At 39.5% G+C, this 18,239-nt stretch overlaps 1 protein-coding gene across 7 annotated transcripts in view; it reads left to right on the forward strand.

Annotated features, from left to right (window-relative positions):
• Window positions 1-18,239, forward strand: part of LOC127430641 (rap guanine nucleotide exchange factor 6-like) — a 194,494-nt gene that overhangs the window by 118,328 nt on the left and 57,927 nt on the right. For 6 of the 7 annotated variants that reach the window (XM_051680548.1, XM_051680554.1, XM_051680549.1 and 3 more), the window contains 4 exons: window positions 3,327-3,455; window positions 6,714-6,891; window positions 12,604-12,740; window positions 17,174-17,332. In XM_051680548.1, coding sequence (XP_051536508.1) covers window positions 3,327-3,455; window positions 6,714-6,891; window positions 12,604-12,740; window positions 17,174-17,332 — 603 coding nt within the window. Of the gene's footprint in view, window positions 1-1,198; window positions 1,299-3,326; window positions 3,456-6,713; window positions 6,892-12,603; window positions 12,741-17,173; window positions 17,333-18,239 lie in introns of those variants that run through there. The other variant, XM_051680550.1, reaches the window with a different exon arrangement.

Below are 18,239 nucleotides of genomic sequence, written 5' to 3' on the forward strand. Positions count from 1 at the left end.
TACATTCTATTGAGGCAGTAATTGACAATTGGCAAGTGATAGAACAATATATCATCCAGGCCGATATTAGGCCATTCTGATATTAGTAAGGGATAATGTACAGTCAGCCGGTTGTTATTGCACAATAAATCCCGACAGGGTGATCAGGTGATCATTTTGTATCACCCTGAAGGGGTTTATTTTGCGATAACAGCCGACTGACTGTATATTATCCTGCTTTGTACATGCCTACTAACCAAATAAATAAATACATGGACATAAAATATTGATTTGAGTTAAAATTGTGTAATTTGAGAAGAAAGAAATCGCTGAACAGCTGGAATCAACCTCTGGTTTGCGTCTGAGTTCTGTTGGTGTTTATTTTGTGAAAATGCCCATCTGCCTCCTCAGTATTCAACCTATTACACGACTACTTGCCAAATAAATAAATACATGCACATGAGTTAGGGCTGTCACAATTCTGAAACTTGGCTGACAATTAATTGTCAAACAAATAATTGTAATTATGACGATTAATTGTCTGTTTTAGGGCTGTGATGATTATCTTGTTAAGGGCTTTCACGATTAATTGTCTTATAAATTGTCACATTTTTTAAGGTGTGCTTTTTTTTCTGCACGTGTGCTTGATACACCTTAAGAAATCTTCAAATATATAAATCTGATAAATATGATTTCCTTTTAAGGCTTTAAAAACTTATGAAAAACATGAAAAATAATGTTTAAATATCAAAATATTTCTAACCTTTTGGTCAACTTTATTTTTGGTCAATTTTACATTTACACTTGTTTTTTGAACTCATATATTTGATAGTTTTTTATTAAAAAATAAAATATCATTTGTTATGCAATAGTAAAACATTTCTTTCCTAATTTCATCACTTTCACACGTTATTTCAATGCTCTGATGAAACCCATGAGCCCTAATTTGTCATGAAGCAAAACCTTTGAGATTTTATTTCATCATTTTATCACTCCGCAGAAATGTAGTGTGCGTCTCCTCCTCTGTGTCATTGCGTATCATTAACACTGCTTGTATAAACCAGTAATATTTGCCATTACATGATAGTTTAAATTGAAACCGGAGCGCTTTGCATTCACTATCAAAGTTTACACTTGTTCATTTCTATTTTCGCGGGTGTTTGGCGTGAACCTCTGCTGACAGCACGTGCATGAGAACGCGTCACACGTGCTTTTCAGGACAGGAGCTGGATGACGTCCACGGTGCAGCTCAGTGACACTCGGACTCGGAGTTGACACTCTGAATGACACACGAACGCACCATTCATGGCATCAATACAGTATATTCACTTAAAATTCCCTTATTTGTGCATTAAAATGTGATTGGAAATTGAATGCCAAATAATCGCGTTTGTCTCAAATAACTACGTTTAGATCAAATGGAATGGTGGTGGGGTAGTGGACTAAAGCACATAACTGGTAATCAGAAGATTGCTGGTTCGATCCCCACAGCTACCACCATTGTGTCCTTGAGCAAGACACTTAACTCCATGTTGCTCCAGGGGGATTGTCCCTGTAATAAGTCCACTATAAGTCGCTTTGGATAAAAGCATCTGCCAAATACATAAAAATGTAAATGTAAAAAAAAATAATAATAACTGTGATCAGACAGTTATGTAATAATTGCAACAGTCCTAATTTGAGTTGAAATTATTTTATTAGCTTACTTGTAGAGATTGCACAGTGATCCGGGAAGCAGGAGAGGCAGCTCGCAGAACCCGGATGAGCAGTCTGATACTTCTTAATCCCCATATGTGCGGTAGCTACAGAGCAATATCTGACCGCTGGATGGCACCATTGACCAATCAGAATCAATAATTCCAGAGAGCCGTGTAATAATTGGTTTGAACCGGCAGTAACTGCCTGATTACCACTTGGTCAATTAAGAGAAGTTTTAGTTCCTTATTGTGTCAGTTCCAACAGCTTTGTGAATGGATAGTAAACATTATCTAGTTTCAAATATTTTGAGTGAATTTTCAGCATGTATTGTGTAAAACAGATGCATATGTGTGTATGTATTGTTTGCTATTGTTAAGTTGTATTATCATATGTATCCTATATAGCCTGTATTATATCGGCCATCAGCCACACGGCTCTCAAGATATTCACCATCAACAGCCACATACCCCAAATTTCTAAAGTAGTTTCATAAATCTTTGCGAGTGATTGACCAATATTTCGGCCAAGCTGGTATTTGACCATTTTGAGATTATTGGCATCAGGTGTTATCATTGTCTTTCTAGATAACAGAAAATGTTACCTATGCAATGTGTCAATTGCAAAATCTACCAACAGCTAGTGAAGTGTAAATAAGTGTATTGGAATTGTATTATATTTAGGCCAGACCAAGGCTTGTTTTCACACAGGCTATATCTCAGTAATAATAAGATTTGAAGTCAAAAGTCCAGTTGTGCCAATGTGTGTTTTGTCTAGCAAAGGTTTATATATTGGTTGCAAACACCTAGTTCAAAACTCCTAAATTAGAATTTTCTTGTGAACTTTCTTCTAAGCGTTTACTGTCATCATGGTGTTTTTTTATTTTATTTGTTTTTTGGGTTTTTTTGTGGCTTGGTGTCACATTTTGTATTGGGGTAGGTTGTCACGTGTTTTAAATGTCATAAATTCATACAGTTGATCAATTACAGTATTCATTGGCCAAAACAATGTTTTGATATTTTTGTAGGTCAGCGTGTGTTCAGTGATCTCTATCTTTTTTTCCAGGGCAATAACGGTAAAAAATTTAAAAGGTTTATTTGTAGCTAGGACTTTAAGGTATGTGTCTACATAGAAATTGACTTTTAAAAATAAACCTACCCTGAAAAATATTCGCTGGAGTAAAAAGTGTGAAAACTAGCCCCGGTCTCCCCACTCAGTCAATCTGCTGTCTAGATATTTGTATCGGCATCTGCCATTGAAAAACAAAAACATTTCAGTCGAAAATTAGCCTTTAATTGAATCTTTTTCAAACCTCTTTTGAAGATGGAGTTTTTGAGTCTTTTTAGAAAGTCTCTGTATCAGATTGTGATCATATCAGTGCATCAGGGTTTGTTGAGAAGTGACAGACAGGAGTTCTCAGGGTAACAAAGATTGAAATGAAGGGATTTCCTATTTTTCTCCATCATGTTCTGCTCAATCTAATCATACATTCATGTCACAGAGAATGCACACAGTTATGGATAGCCGAACAGAAGACTGAAACCTGTTCTGCATTATAAATGTTGTCCTTTACTGAACTCATCTTTGTTATTTTAATAATTGAAATTCATTTTTTTTTTTTTTTTTTTATCATTCCTGTCTTGTCTAAACAGCTTCCTGGTGACCTCAGTAAGATGCACCTGACTGAGCACCCCCACCAGCAGATGCACATGCCGCCCAGCCAATCAGGATGCAGCATCGCCAGTGACTCGGGGAGCAGTAGCCTATCTGACATCTACCAGGTGCGCCCTGTTTTTCTTATTAAACCTGTGATGACTGAGTGCTCCAAGGCTGTAGCCTGGGTATTCTTTTGTTTTACCTTGCATGTTCATGATTTTCGAGGATGAGGGGATGTATGTAATTTGGCAAGGTACTTGTCTAGTCGGCTAGAACTGATTCACAGAAATGAATTGAACTTTACAGCTCTGTTGGCATGTTTACTGCTGGGTTTTAAATCAGAGACATTATTGAAACATTTGTCTTGACGGTTTCATACTCGTAAGTCAAGAAGTGGCGGGTGCAAAACTGGCGGTCTTAATGGACAAATTAAAAGCGCATTGAGTTTACTGCAATGTTCACGATATTGGTCAATTTTATATCGACCAGAATGTAGTATCCAGTAAGTCATTAATACATATTTTCTATATATACTGTATATACAGTATATCACACAGTCCAAGTTGGTAGTGAACATAATCCCAATTAAAGGCATAAAACCCAGTACATAAAATATATAAACCGGACTTACGCACTGGCTAATCGGGGCTGCAGCCCAGGACCCCGGGTTGTAGGGAGGGCCACAATCAATGTACTGTATGTGTGAAGGATTTCCCTGGATGTAGGAGCGTTTTTTTTCTGAAAGTCAAAGTGTCAGACTGTTTTCTCTTGCTGGAAGACCGCTCAGGGTATTGCACTACAAATAATTATCTGTCACTCAGAAGGAGTTGTAAAATTTCCGTCATGAGCTGGGTTTCCTGATAACCTTGCAACTAACCCTTTTAAGGTTATACTGTCTGATGTCATTTTAGGATTGAGTATCACCTGATATGGGAGCTATCTAGTCCAAAGGTGCTGAATAAGGCCGAACATTTCAGCACTATGTCCAGAACTTTGTTTTCTCAACATGAAAATATTGCAGAAATACTGCCACACGGTCCTTTTCAACAAATTTTATCCTCCCAAAAAGTGCACACTAAGGGATCTATTATAGATCAGTGGTACAATGGCTTTCCAAGAATGCAAGTGTCACTTTGTCTATTGTAATCTGTGAAAGATGCAAGATAGATAGTTAAACATATTGGATTTACAAGTGGTCCAAGGCTCTTATTAATTTACAAACGTTTATGTGATATTGAGCAACAATGCTTTTGGGAAATGTGTTGTAAAGTTTAAGAAGCTGCTACTTACCTGTTTGACCATTCTACTTAGTGCTTCAGTATACCCAGCCATGGTCTAGTTTTAGCAATTTTTATGTCTATTTTTATATATTTTCCTGATAATTATATAGAGGCATGCCATTGCATTTATGTATGTACATATAATAATGTAGTGAGGTGCGGGATATGTAAAACTTAGAGCAGAGTCCAAGCAGAGTCCAAGCGAAGCGTTTACTGAATGCTTTGAGAGGGGAGGGGAAATCCACTCCACTCACACACACTGCTTCTGTTTTGCTGTGTTTGTAACCAGACACTCAGTGCTACAGATGGTTCTCTCAGAAACACTTTGTTTTTTAGGGGTTCAAGCCCGAATGGGCTGAAACCCTATTTTATTTGTAAGGATTTTTATTATTATTATTTTTCTGCCCTAAAACTGATTGTGCAGACCAAACCGTAAGGCCTAGAGACTTGAAACTTTGGGGAAAGGTAGTTCTCCTCCAATCTACAACGGCGCAAAGTCTGGCCCCGATCGACCTCACGGTGGCGCTACAATGATCAAAACAAAGAAAATTCATTTTTTGGGAAATGACTCTTCAACCGTAAGTGCTAGAAACAAAATTATTTTTTCCTGCAATTCCTTGTGTCCGTTCGAAGAGTTTTACCCTTGTCAAATTTTTGCTCCGCCTCATCGTTTCCTGCTATTTTGGATTGTTTGAAAAAAATTCAAAACGAACTCGTCCTAGGCCATTCGTCCAGTCAGATCCAAACCAGTGTGGAAAGATTCAGCAGAGTCCAAATATAAAAAGTTGTTATTTTATTATGTTTTTTCCCAAAAAGGTATCACAGTATGGTGTAGGTAGGGCCCGAACAATTAATTCAGCCCAGGGGCTCCCACCCCCCTATGTCTGGAATCGAAAATGTTTGAAATAAAGTTTTAATATGGAGTATTTTGATATCGAAGTCAAAGATTATTATTTACTGTGTTTTGGTTAATAATTGAATTACTAAATATATATTTTGTATGTCTTATGGTAGTTTTATTGTCTTATGCCACATTTCTCAGACTTGGAAGTGTTGGAAGTGTCCTGATAATTCAGAAAGAACCCACATAATTTTATCACTGAAAACATAGATATCACTTAATAATATTTTATTAACATCAACAAACATTATTACTTTATATAATGCTTAAAAGATTATTAAAATGGCAGTTCTGCCCATATACACCATTGAAATATGCTGCTCAAAAGAACCCGGAAGCGTGATTGCCTGCGGTGTGACGTCAGAGTAGTTTCATCTATTGCTGTAGCTAGTCAGATCTGCTCTTGTTGATCACAGGTAACCATGAGTAAACCTCAAACCATCAGTCTCATCTGTGCTGAAAAACAAACCTATGTAAAAAACAGCACAGTGTTCCTTTGCAGGTATCTAGCAATTGTATATTTCAACCACAGATGTCGATAGAGAGCCCTGAAATCTGTTGTGTACCTTTAATTAAGCCAGAAAATGAATAACAGTGCGTCAGTATTTTTAGACATTAGGTGAATTCCAATCGAAAGTGATCATCCCTATGCCCTACTCACTCCGAAGGACAGAGCTCTTGATGTGAGCATAGCATTACTGTATGAATGTACCCTTCCCTAACGGTCTTTTGTTGAAGGGCCCTTTTTTAATTATTTATTTATTTCTGTTACTTTAGTTTGGAACGTTTGAAAAGCTCTCATTGTTTGCTCTGGATATTACTTTATTCACACTGCTTCTGTGGCTATTTTAGAACAGTACTGCAGATACAGCTTATGACAGGAAATTATGCAAAAGTTACTTTGGGCTGTGACATTTGCATTCAGAGTTTGAGCTACTTTAGCCAGTTCACAAAATTGTCCTTATCTGGCTGATAAGAGCCTTTCTGTTCCCACATTATTGAGAAGCACACACTAACGATGTAAAATACATTAAATTACATTAGCATTGATCACATTGACATTGATGTTAAAATATTTGCTGCATAGCAGCAAAAGAGCAATGCAAAGCCTTCCAGAAACAAACCTTGTGATTTTCACTCTCTTAAACTGAGCTGGATGGTCACATTGTTTATCAGAATCAATGATGTTTGTTCTTCCACAGGCCACAGAGAGTGAGATGGGTGACGTGGATCTGTCCGGTCTCCCTGAAGCTCCTGTAGACTCGGAGGAAGAGGAGGAAGATGAAGATATTGAGCGTTCCTCAGAGGCTCTTCTGGGCAGAGATCTGGTGCGAGAGTGTTTGGAGAAGGATGCTGTGGATCGGACTGATGATGACATTGGTAAAAACATTAATCCATGTCTGTTGAGTAAACATAACTTACAGGTCCCTCTGTAGAGTGCAACCGTTGCTACCTGCTTTTTCTGTGGCCTTTGTTCTGGGAGTAGTCTTACTTCTTAATTTTCTTCATAGAAAAGTCTTAAAAAAAGACTTGCTTTGAACCAAACAAACTAGCTTCAAGATGAATCCACTACATAGCAGCCTTTAATTTGAAGCAGAAAAGTATTTGAAAATAGGAAAAAAGGTACAATTAAATGTACTTATGAGAGAATGAATGGATGATGTAATATGAAGTCAGAAAATTAATGTTTCTAATGTATTTTCTTATTGGAAAATACCACTGCTTTCTTTGAATCATCAAAGCTTCAATATATCATATGAAAGTGATACAGCAGTTTGCCCAATGAAAATTGTGTCAACATTTGCTCGCCCTCATTTTGTTTTAAGTGAGATGGTAAGCAGAATGTCACCATTCATTGAATGGAAAAAAAGATCAAATACAGGTGAATGTTGACTGAATGTGAATAATTTTTTTTTTTCCACAAAAGAAAGAGAGTCATGGTTTGGAACAACGTGAGAGTGAATAAATGATGAATGAATGATGTGGCTTTCAGTCAGTGCCTGTTAGCTTTTAGGTCATCTATAGACCTTTTCAATGATGTAAACAATAACAAAAGAACTACTGTGCGTGTCTGGTCATGAAGCATTTCCAGTGGACACATTATTAAAACCCAGAACTGTTGAAACAAAATGACTAGCACATACTTTTAGCTCTAGCTTAAACAGAACCAATTATATATGTAGAAAAATGTCATTACTGGATCCTTTAAATAAGACTTTGAGGCAGAAACCTTTCTCAAAGACATCAAATGTTTACCTGTAGTGATTGATCCAGACGTGTACCATTATATTTTTGACATTAAGTGCGTGTACACGAGAGAGGCAATGAAGGCATTTTGTAGTTTAGATAATTACATTTAATATTTTCTTAGTGGAAATGTTGGGAATATTTGATTGCTCCCATTATTATTATTAATATTATTAATGAAGCTGTTAACACTGCGAACACATGATTGTGCAGTTTCATTCATTGTAATGAGAGCGATCGATAAGGTCACTTTTAGAGCCTCTAAAGAAATACTCTGACTTAGCTAGCCAGCTAGACTCTATTTATCAAATGTAAAGTTAGTTGGCAAAAATTGTAGTCAGAGTTGAAATGTGTGCTACTTATCCTACAGTGGTTAGTACTGTATGGATCCAGACATCTCACTTCACTGCTGCAATCCATATGTCCATTTTTGTTTTGTTTAATTTTCATTAGTTCAAGGCATCCAAGGAGCATCTGTTCACAGAACACCGTGATTCAAATTTTAATGTTCACACTTGATAACAATCAAGTCAGCGTTACCGCTATGAGACACTATGAATGAAGCGCTTCTTGCTGTTGTTTTGAATGTGTTTGACAACTCACCGGAAATGTTCTAGGAAGAAAGACATCAGTTCCTTTGAACTGTTCTATATGTGTGTATATTAACTTTTTCAAATTAACAATTTAGTATTTGCGTATTACGTATTACAGAGTAGTGTGTGGTATTTTTTTCTTTTCTCTTCGTATATATGTTTTTTTCAAATTTACAGTCTCTTGTGGGAAAATAGATAAAAAAAATAGTGACAACATAATTTGAACATATTGTTAACAGGGGTGTATACAAATTTTTGTCCAATCAAATGCTGTCTAGATAGATAGTGCCAATCCCCCTAATATCACCTGCCTCTGACTAGCAATAGTAAGTAGCAAATCATGGTTCACAGCTGTGATGTAAATTAAAGGCTTTTGGCTGTTAAAAAAAGGGACAAGCCCTTTGATATGTCCCACCCCAACTTCCTGTTTCAATAGAAATACAACAACGAATGAAAGCTCTGCTCATCAAGCGATTTGATGGGTTCATTAACCATATCGCAAAAATAAGTAAATTTGTCCCCATTGTGCTGTGGGGAACCTGGGAATTTCCGGGAACGATGCTTCACGATGGAGGTGGAGACATTGGTCAGGGTCCCCAACACGCCACAGGCCGGCCCCGATCGAGCAGGAGCGAACCGGATACCTGTGACCTGTGAGTATTAAGGGGGGTACATATTAAGCCTTGTGGATTCAGGTTGTAAACCTCCATTCACTCCTCCATTAGCTTTGGATACAAGCCAGTGGGGTGAAGGTAAGGTGTGTGCATGGAGATATCCAAAATTACCATGTAGTGACAGTCACTATTCAATTTTGGGGACAAAAACATAGTGTCGAAGCTGCGGTTAATTACCGCCTCACGCATCCACTAATCTTGGAAACGAATTGGCCGGCATTTACTACCTTATTAAGGGGAATGTGTGTGGATGGGTCCTGCAACAAAGCGTATCGGTGTGTTGTGTGTGACTCGCTGGCTGGGGAGGCAGAGCCAGGGCCGTCTACATCAGCTCCACGTCAGGAGAACGTAAAGGAGAGGGAAGTCTCAGCTTCCCCTGCCCTTAGAGGATTCCCTTCTGGGGATTTCCCTCTGGAGCAAATGCGAGACGAGACCCTTATGCACGCCTTTGATCAAGTGAAAGTGATTGATGTTCAGCGCCTCCAGCCAGACATTGCACTCACATATCCGTATTTTTCAATTATTAAGGATCAGTTGTATCGAGTGATGCAGGATGCTCAGACAAAGGAGGATACAACCTAATTGTTAGTACTGAAATGTTATTCCATACGGCTCATTATAATCCGTAGGCAGGTCACTTACGGCAGGGAAAAACACTAGACCGTCTGCTGGCCCATTTCTATTGGGTGGGCATTCACGGGGGTGTTTGCAGGTGGTGTGCAGCATGCCATGAATGTCAGTTGGTGAATCCCGCGGTCACCCCAAAAACACCATTGCGCCCCCTCCAATTGATCAAGGACCCCTTCGAAAGAATTGGCATGGACCTCATCGGGCCATTAGAGTGGATGGCACGCGGGCATCGCTATGTGTTGGTTCTGGTGGACTACGCAATGCGATATCCGTAAGCAGTACCTCTGTGCAACATCTCAGCACTCCGAAAGAAATCCTCACTGATCAGGGCACAACAATTATATCACGTACACTATGTGAACTGTACGAATTATTGGGGATTAAATAGAGATGGACCAGCATTTTCCACCTCCCAAACGGACAGTTTGGTTGAACGATTTAATCAGACACTAAAGAATATGATTCGTAAATTTGTGCACGAAAACGCTCGGAATTGGGACAAGTGGCTCGAGCCCCTATTATTTGCAGTATGAGAGGTCCCGCAAGCCTCCACGGGGTTCTCCCCATTTGAATTATTGTATGGGCGTCGACCGCGCTGCATGCTCGACGTCCTACAAACCGCAAAAACGAAATTCAATACATTCTTGACCTGAGAGCAAAACTCCACACACTTGGGAAGTTAACACAGGAGAATTTTCTCCAGGCTCAAGAACGTCAAAGCCGGCTGTATAATAGGAGTACTCAGCTATGGGAATTTGCACCAGGAGATAAAGTTATTGTATTACTCCCGCATTGAGCTCTAAATAACTCACCAAGTGGCAAGGGCCCTTTGAGGTCACATGGCGAGTCGGGGAACTCGATTATGAGGTTAAATGAACGGATAGAGGTGGAGCACGTCAGATTTACCACCACAATCTCCTAAAACCATGGAGAGAGGCGATCCCCACGACTTTTGGCGAGGGAGGAGCTCGGACCAGAGGTGAACTTAAAAGCCACTGATCGAGTCACCTTGGTCACTTGCGGAGGCCACCTCTCACCATCAAAAGTCACGGAGGTTGCCAGGTTGCAAGGAGAATTCTCCCAACATGTTCTTGCCTCTTCCCGGTCATATGAATCTCATAGAGCACCATATCAAAACGGTGAGGTAGTGATAGGCAGTCGTCCCTACCATTACCTGAACACAAAAAACAGGTGGTAGAATTAAAAGCTATGCTCGATATGGGGGTAATAGAAGAATGCCACAGTGACTGGGCCAGCCCGGTGGTGCTGATTCCGAAGAGTGATGGCTCAGTCCAGTTCTGTGTGGATTATAGAAAATTCAATGCGGTGTCCAAATTTGATACGTACCCAATGCCTCGGTTTGATGAACTGCTTGATTGGTTAGGCGTGGCTCGCTTTTATTCGACACTGGATTTGAAAAAGGGATATTGGCAGATCCCCTTAACTCCCATGTCCCGTGAAAAAACGGCATTTTCCACACCGTTTGGCTTACAACAATTTGTCACCCTCCCTTTCGGTTTGTTCGGGGCCCCGACTACGTTTCAGCAGCTCATGGACAGAATCCTTAGACCGCCCTATCTTGATGACATCATTATTTACAGTACTGACTGGCAGCGGCACCTGCAGCATCTGAGGTCTGTCCTGAAGTCTTTGAGATGGGTGGGAATCAAGGCAAACCCTAAGGAGTGTGCAATTGGACAGGTGGAAGTACGGTATCTGGGCTTCCACTTGGGTCATGGACAGGTGTGGCCCCAAATTGATAAGACTGCAGCGATAGCAGCCTGCCCGAGGCCTAAGACCAAAAAGGATAGTTCCTGGGGCTGGCTGGCAATTATCGTAGGTTTGTGCCTAACTATTTGACCATCAACAGACCACTGACTGATCTTACTAAAAAGGGGGCACCAGATCTGGTCCCAGTGGACGGAGCCGTGTCAGCAGGCGTTCATGCAGGTGAAAGCAGCACTTTACGGCAGGCCGTTATTGCACTCTCCTGTCTTCTCTCTCCCTTTTATCTTGCAGATGGATGCATCGGACAGGGGGTTGGGAGCGGTACTGTCCCAGATAGTGGAGGGGGAGGAGCACCCCATGCTTTACATTAGTCGCAAACTCTCACTTAGGGAGACTAAGTACAGCACGATAGAGAAGGAGTGTTTGGCCATCAAGTGAGCGGTCCTCACCCTCCGGTACTATCTGTTGGGGCGTGCTTTCACCCTCTGTTTGGACCACGCCCTGCTCCAGTGGCTCCATCACATGAAGTACGCGCGGATCACACGTTGGTATCTGGCTCTCCAGCCTTTTAAGTTTGAGGTGGTCCACAGGCCGGGGGCGCAGATGGCTGTGGCGGATTTCCTCTCTAGAAATGGGGGGGAGTAAGTCACAGGCCGGATGGCTCCCCGGCCTGAGTCAGGCAATGAGGGTATGTGGTGATAGGGGTGTGGCCGAGCGACGTCTGTGGAGAGTGAGGTCGCGAGAGGAAGAACAGTAAGTGGGAAATTATCTCTAACGGCTGTTTTTGTTTGCAGTGAGAGTTGAGAGGGATATAAAAGAGCAGTCCAGTCCGCCAGAGGAGAGAGAGAGAGAGACACATGCAGTAGAGTGTTCTGTGTTTTGTGTTGTGTTGAAAAGCAAATCTTGTTATTTTAGCCGAGAAAGTGTGTAAAATAAAAGACTTGTGTTGAACGTTTACCCGGCCCTTGCTTCCTCTTTGAGAAGAAAGTGAGAGACCTTGTCACAAATACATATTGAGATTTTGTATTGCTTTTTATGCCCTGGTATGTTTCATTTTCCGGTGTGTAAAATTAAATATTAAAAACCAGAACCGGAGTCCATATGAAGGACAAACTGTCAAACAGCCCTTACATAGCCATGAAGTCAAGATCATATAGTAGCACATATATGAAGCTCTCTCTCTCTCTCTCACTCTTTTCTCTCTCTCTCTCTCTCTACAGAGCAGCTCCTGGAGTTCATGCATCAGCTGCCGGCATTTGCTAACATGACCATGTCTGTGAGGAGGGAGTTGTGTGGGGTCATGTTGTTCGAGGTGGTGGAACAGGAGGGAACCATCATACTCCACGACAAACAGGAGGTAGAGACACACTATTAATTTAATATTTTCTTTAACCCCCAGACAACAGCTATTAGTTTATTTGAGGTCAACACAATTTACACTTACAGTCAGATGTAAGGGATCTATTCATACAAAGTCTGAATGTTTAGTGCAAAAAGCATGCACATTAAGATTTTCAAAGATTTTTCAGTCCAATTATAATATTAGTAATGTTGTTGTTTTGCTTTGTTTTTTCAAGCAAAAACAGTCATATTTCAGTAATATATGGTAATTTTCCACCCTGTCTCTGTCCTGGCTCTGTTGCTCTTTAAGACTAAATGTTGACCCCCAGAACGCGACCAGGATGTGTTTATGCTCAAAAAAGCACGTTGCAGTGCAGCAGAAAGAAACAGAATGGGGGTCTCCTTTTTGCCACAGCGTCTTAAAGCGGCACAAGACATATGACAACAGTCAAAGACGTCAGTCACCAAAGTCCCCTTTGGTATGCAGGAAAAGTAGGCCTGTCTGTCCTGCTTTCTCCTCTTGACCTTTCCGACTGAGCAGCAATGGTGGAGTTATGGGTGCGATGATGTAAATCTAGGTGTTGATTTCTTGCTGTGGAGGTGGTCATGCATTAATGAGCCTCTGTGTGATGAAGAGGAGAATGAGGTGTTTTTGCAGCTTTGTTCCAATAAATGCTTTTTTTGAAAAATACAGTATGTTTTTAAAGTACAGTGAACTCTTATATGTAGAGCTGGGATGATTCATCGACATAATCGACGTCATCGATTACAGAAATATGTCGATTTGCATAACATGCGTCGGCGTGTCGCAATGGAGTAATTAAAATGGCAGCGCCCGGTTTAAGTATGGATTCCCCCGAAGAACAAGCTGCAGCTAAAAAAAACTCGCCCACGGTCATCTAAAGCGTGGGAGTATTTTAGCCAGAGACCCAACAATGTGGTGCTGTGTAAGCTATGCAAATTGGAAATGGCTTATCACAGCAGTACAACCGCCATGAACGAACACTTGAAGCGAAAGCATCCTAGAGCACTTTGTCAAGACGGCAGCAAGGCAGCACCGTAAGTCCTGTTTACTTTTTGTCCCCACCCAAGCATGACATACTAGTATTACAACATGTGTTTTTGTTAGTAGTAGTCACTTAAAATTGATTTTCTAAATGTTTCCTCATCACCCCCATGTTAAAAGTAATTTCTGCACCGCTGCTAATGTAGGGTGACCATACGTCCTCTCTTTTCCGGACATGTCCTCTTTTTCGGACCTTAAAAAAGTGTCCGGCAGGGATTTCTAAATTTGCGAAAATGTCCGGGATTCGGCTTTAGTTGCATTATGATGTGTATCTGGTCTAATACTTCATTGTGTGTGCGCGAATATTTGCATTGCTTTAACCCCTCTTTGTAAGTCCCGCCTTCTCGCACACCAATTGGTCAATTAAAAGAGGCTTGCAGCAACTATTGGCCAAATTCCTGCCTGTCAATCTCTCCACGAACGCACGAAGCGCTGTTGTGTTCGGCATCAAACAGTTGATTGACAGTAGCAGCAAATGACAGCTGAGTTGAAACAATGCCCAAACGAAAGTGCAAATTTACAGAAGATTTGCACAAAAAATTCCCATGCTTTCGTCCAGGTCGAGATCCGTGGGAAGCAGAATGTATGACATGTAAAGCTGGCACTTATGTGTCAGTTGCTAATAAAGATGCACGTGATTTAGAAGCACACATTAGCTCTGAGAAGCATAAAGAGTCAGCAAAAGGTGAAAGTTCATCAGGTAAATTAACGGACTACTTTTTGCGACCAGGTAAAATTATCATCACATTGCTTCATTTTCCATGGCCATTCAAAATAATAGTAATAGTAAATGAAGGTACACTCATGGCATCAAATATTTTATTTTAAATAAATAAAAATGTCCATATATTTCTGTTATGCTAATAGAGTGTCTCTTTCAATGTATTGAAGTTTGCATTCATAGTTGCTGTTTTGAACCCTATTATCCCCCCGCGAAGCAAAAAAAAAAAAAAGGTGTCCTCTTTTTGGAAAACCAAAATCCTCTTTCCTCCTGAAAGTGACTTGAATTTTACATTTGTTTCATTTATTTTGTTGTTGGATTGCTAAATGTAGATTGCACTTTCCTTTTACTTGAATTGAACAAGTTCTTTTATTTTGGAGAGATTTTATGTTGGACTGAAAAATGGAGATTACCAGTTAGAACTAATTTATTTATTTATTTTTTATATATAGTGGGCATGAATGGAATGGAATGGAGATTGAGAGATATACCTCAAAAGCCTGTTGTAACATGTAATTTCAACTGGCTTTTTCAATAAAACAATATATATATATATTTTTTTAACCAAGCACAAAGTTGTTTATATTCAGCAAATACTCACTTTAAAATATCAGTAACAATATAATCATTACTGTTACTTTTACTTTATTAAAATAAGCTGTCATTTATCCCAACATACTTTAAGAGTAAATTTTCACGCAAGCCCGCCGCCATTTTAAATGGATTGATATAAACATTGAAACCACTTTTTTTTTTTCAAAAATAACCACTAGATGGTGCTATAAACATGTGAAACATGTTTAGCTTGACAGCTTGAACAGAGTATGAAACAGGAGTTGTCAAACGTTGTGTATCATATTTGATAAAATCTGCGTTATAGGGTTAATAGTGAATAATAATAGATTTAAAAAATAAACTTTAGCATTGTGACACATGAGGATGTTCTGGAGGGTGGCCTTGACATTCAGCCTCTACATCCCGGTCAAAAAGCCAAAAATACGTTTTTACGATGATGTTTGAGGAGAGAACAAGTCCTCAACAGTCCACTCCAAACACACATTCAGGTCTGAGTTCGTTCTGGTATGGAATGCCCACTTTTCACCATCCAATCATTTCCCAAAGGATAAAATCAGGTCCCACCATATTCGTTAAATATGCTGTTTTACCCAGGGAAAAAAGCATGCTATGGAAGTAAAATGGGTTACTGTGTTGCAGTTTTAGATTGACTTTAAACATCACACAGAACAGAACTGCCTGTACAGCAGCCACATCTGTCTGATCTAGTGTATTTCAAGACTTCATGCTTCCTGTCAAGTAATGGCTCATGATCAGATTCATTATACTAAAGCAGCAGCTTTGTTCCTCTTGAGCCTCTGTACTACAATTTCTCACTCTACTGTATTCCCATGCTCCTCAAGAGAGCAGTGCAGCTTCTCTGAGCTTTCTTAAAAGGGTGTTTTGTGCCATCAGTCATGAAACACAGACAGACTCTCTAAAGCTCCACAGAGCATGTCATAAATGAGTTTAAAACAAGATAGTTTGAATGACACATTCAGCATTGATGCTGTGTTGTGTGTGTGTGTGTGTTGGTACAGTATAAAAATCATTATGTCTATGGAGAATCCTCATAAGGATAGCTAAGCCAACATGTGTGTGTGTGTGTGTGTGTGTGTATATGTGTGTGTGTGGGCAAAAGTGAAGGTTAATAAAACAAGCACGATTTCTGTGCTGATGAGAAAGATAAATAAAAGAGAGGAAGCAAGGAAAGGTCAAGACGTTTCTGAATATTTGTTGCGGTTTCTGGAACTTTCCATGAATAGTGTAAACACAGAACTTGAAACTGTTAAAAATTAAGTCAAATTTGTGTTCTTTTTCTAAAAGGTATCAGTGAAAGGTGCTTAACCCTCAGAAGATATTGATCGTCACCCTGAGGTGGTCAAACTTAATATTATAGGAGAAGTTGTATTTTATATTCATTTTAGATGAGCAATTTTTGCCATCTTATAAACATTTTGGACATAATGGGTTAACAGGGTTGCAATGCAAAGCTGAGTAGTACAGTTTTAATTGTTCAGCTGAATAGTATATTTCTAGTAATTACAATATGTTAATAACATTTGCTTCCCTACAATTAAAGATCAATTCAACAGATTATGTCAAAATTATGACATTGTTCTATGATTTTGATTGTTTGATACAATCAAGAAGGTAAAGATCTCTGAGGTGGGACAGGCCGAAAACACAATTTTTCTGCTTTTCATGCTATGTTAATTGTATGTTTGACAATATATGTAATTGCTTTCTCTGTAAAGATTATGAGATTGGTGCCTTTATTGCTTTGAAAAAACAATTGGACACCAGTATACAGGCTATTCTTGGAAAGGGCCTTCTGCCAGCAGCTGTGTCACACAAAAGCATAAAGAGCGTTTGCTATGGTAAAATTACTGCCAAAGGAATGTCAATGACACTATCACATCTTATCTCCATAATAACATGATCTTAAGAATAGTTCTAATCTGCATAAATCTCATTGTATTTCTTTACTAACAAGTGTGTAATCTTTTTAAAGTGTCACATGTTGAATCATATAGAATCTGAGTTTGTAGACATGTTGAGTGTACAGTCCGTTATCATAGTCCACTGATGAGTGTTTTGTGTGCAGTTGGACCTGTGGTACGTGATCCTGAACGGTGCTGTGGAGATCACTTATGGAGACAGCCGAGCAGAGATCCTGTGCATGGGCAATAGTTTTGGCATCTCACCGTCTTTAGACAGACAGTTCATGAATGGGGTGGTGCGCACCAGAGGAGACGACTGCCAGGTAAGACCAATTCTAGTTGTTCACATTATCTTTATGTCATTTATACAGATCACACTTGCCGGAATTATGTTTAAAGTGCAATAATTTGCTATATGTCTATGATGACACCAATTAGATAAATTAAACTGATTGTTCACCCAAAAATGGAAAGTGCATAATTTTCTCGCCCTCATGTCATTCGAAACCCGCATGAGTTTCATTGATCCGTGGAACACAAATGGTGAAGTAGAGCAGATTATCCATCAAAGTGCTTGTATCTCATTTGCGCTTATGCATATTGAAAATTGGCACGTCAGGATGTGCAACACCAGGTTTGACATTAATGAGACCAAATGGCATTGGTTGTCGTGGTTCTCATGACAGATTGTGATGTGACAAATTTGAATAAGCAGAAGCACAACTGAGATTTGAGAGCTTTTCAGTGAACAATGAATTAAAACATGGGTCTTTTTTTTTTTTTTTTTTTTTTTTTTACAAAGACCTCATATGGCTTGAGAAGACTTGGAATGCTACTTTAATGCTACTTTTATGATGCTTTCAGAAAATAGCAAACGTGTGTCTTAGCAACATTTGCTAAGACAGGATTGATCCGAAGCGCTTTTAAGGCTGGGCTAGGTGAAGGGTCAATTGTTCACCAAAAAATGTTGTTCCAGACCTGTGTGACTTTATTTTTTCTGTGGAAGACAGGAGAAGATGTTTGGCAGAATGTTAGGGACTGACAACCTCCTTTACCTTTTACTTTGATCGTTTTATCTTTCCATACAATGGAAGTGACTGGCTGTCATTCAGCCTAAAATCTCATTTTGTGTTCCACTGATAAAAGAATGTCCATTGGGTCTAGAAGGAGTTTTCATTTTTGGTTGAACTATTTCTTTGAATTACATTAAGCCCAATTTTTATGTGTTCA

This window comes from Myxocyprinus asiaticus, chromosome 40, assembly GCF_019703515.2.
Source record: "Myxocyprinus asiaticus isolate MX2 ecotype Aquarium Trade chromosome 40, UBuf_Myxa_2, whole genome shotgun sequence".
Lineage (NCBI taxonomy): Eukaryota > Metazoa > Chordata > Actinopteri > Cypriniformes > Catostomidae > Myxocyprinus > Myxocyprinus asiaticus.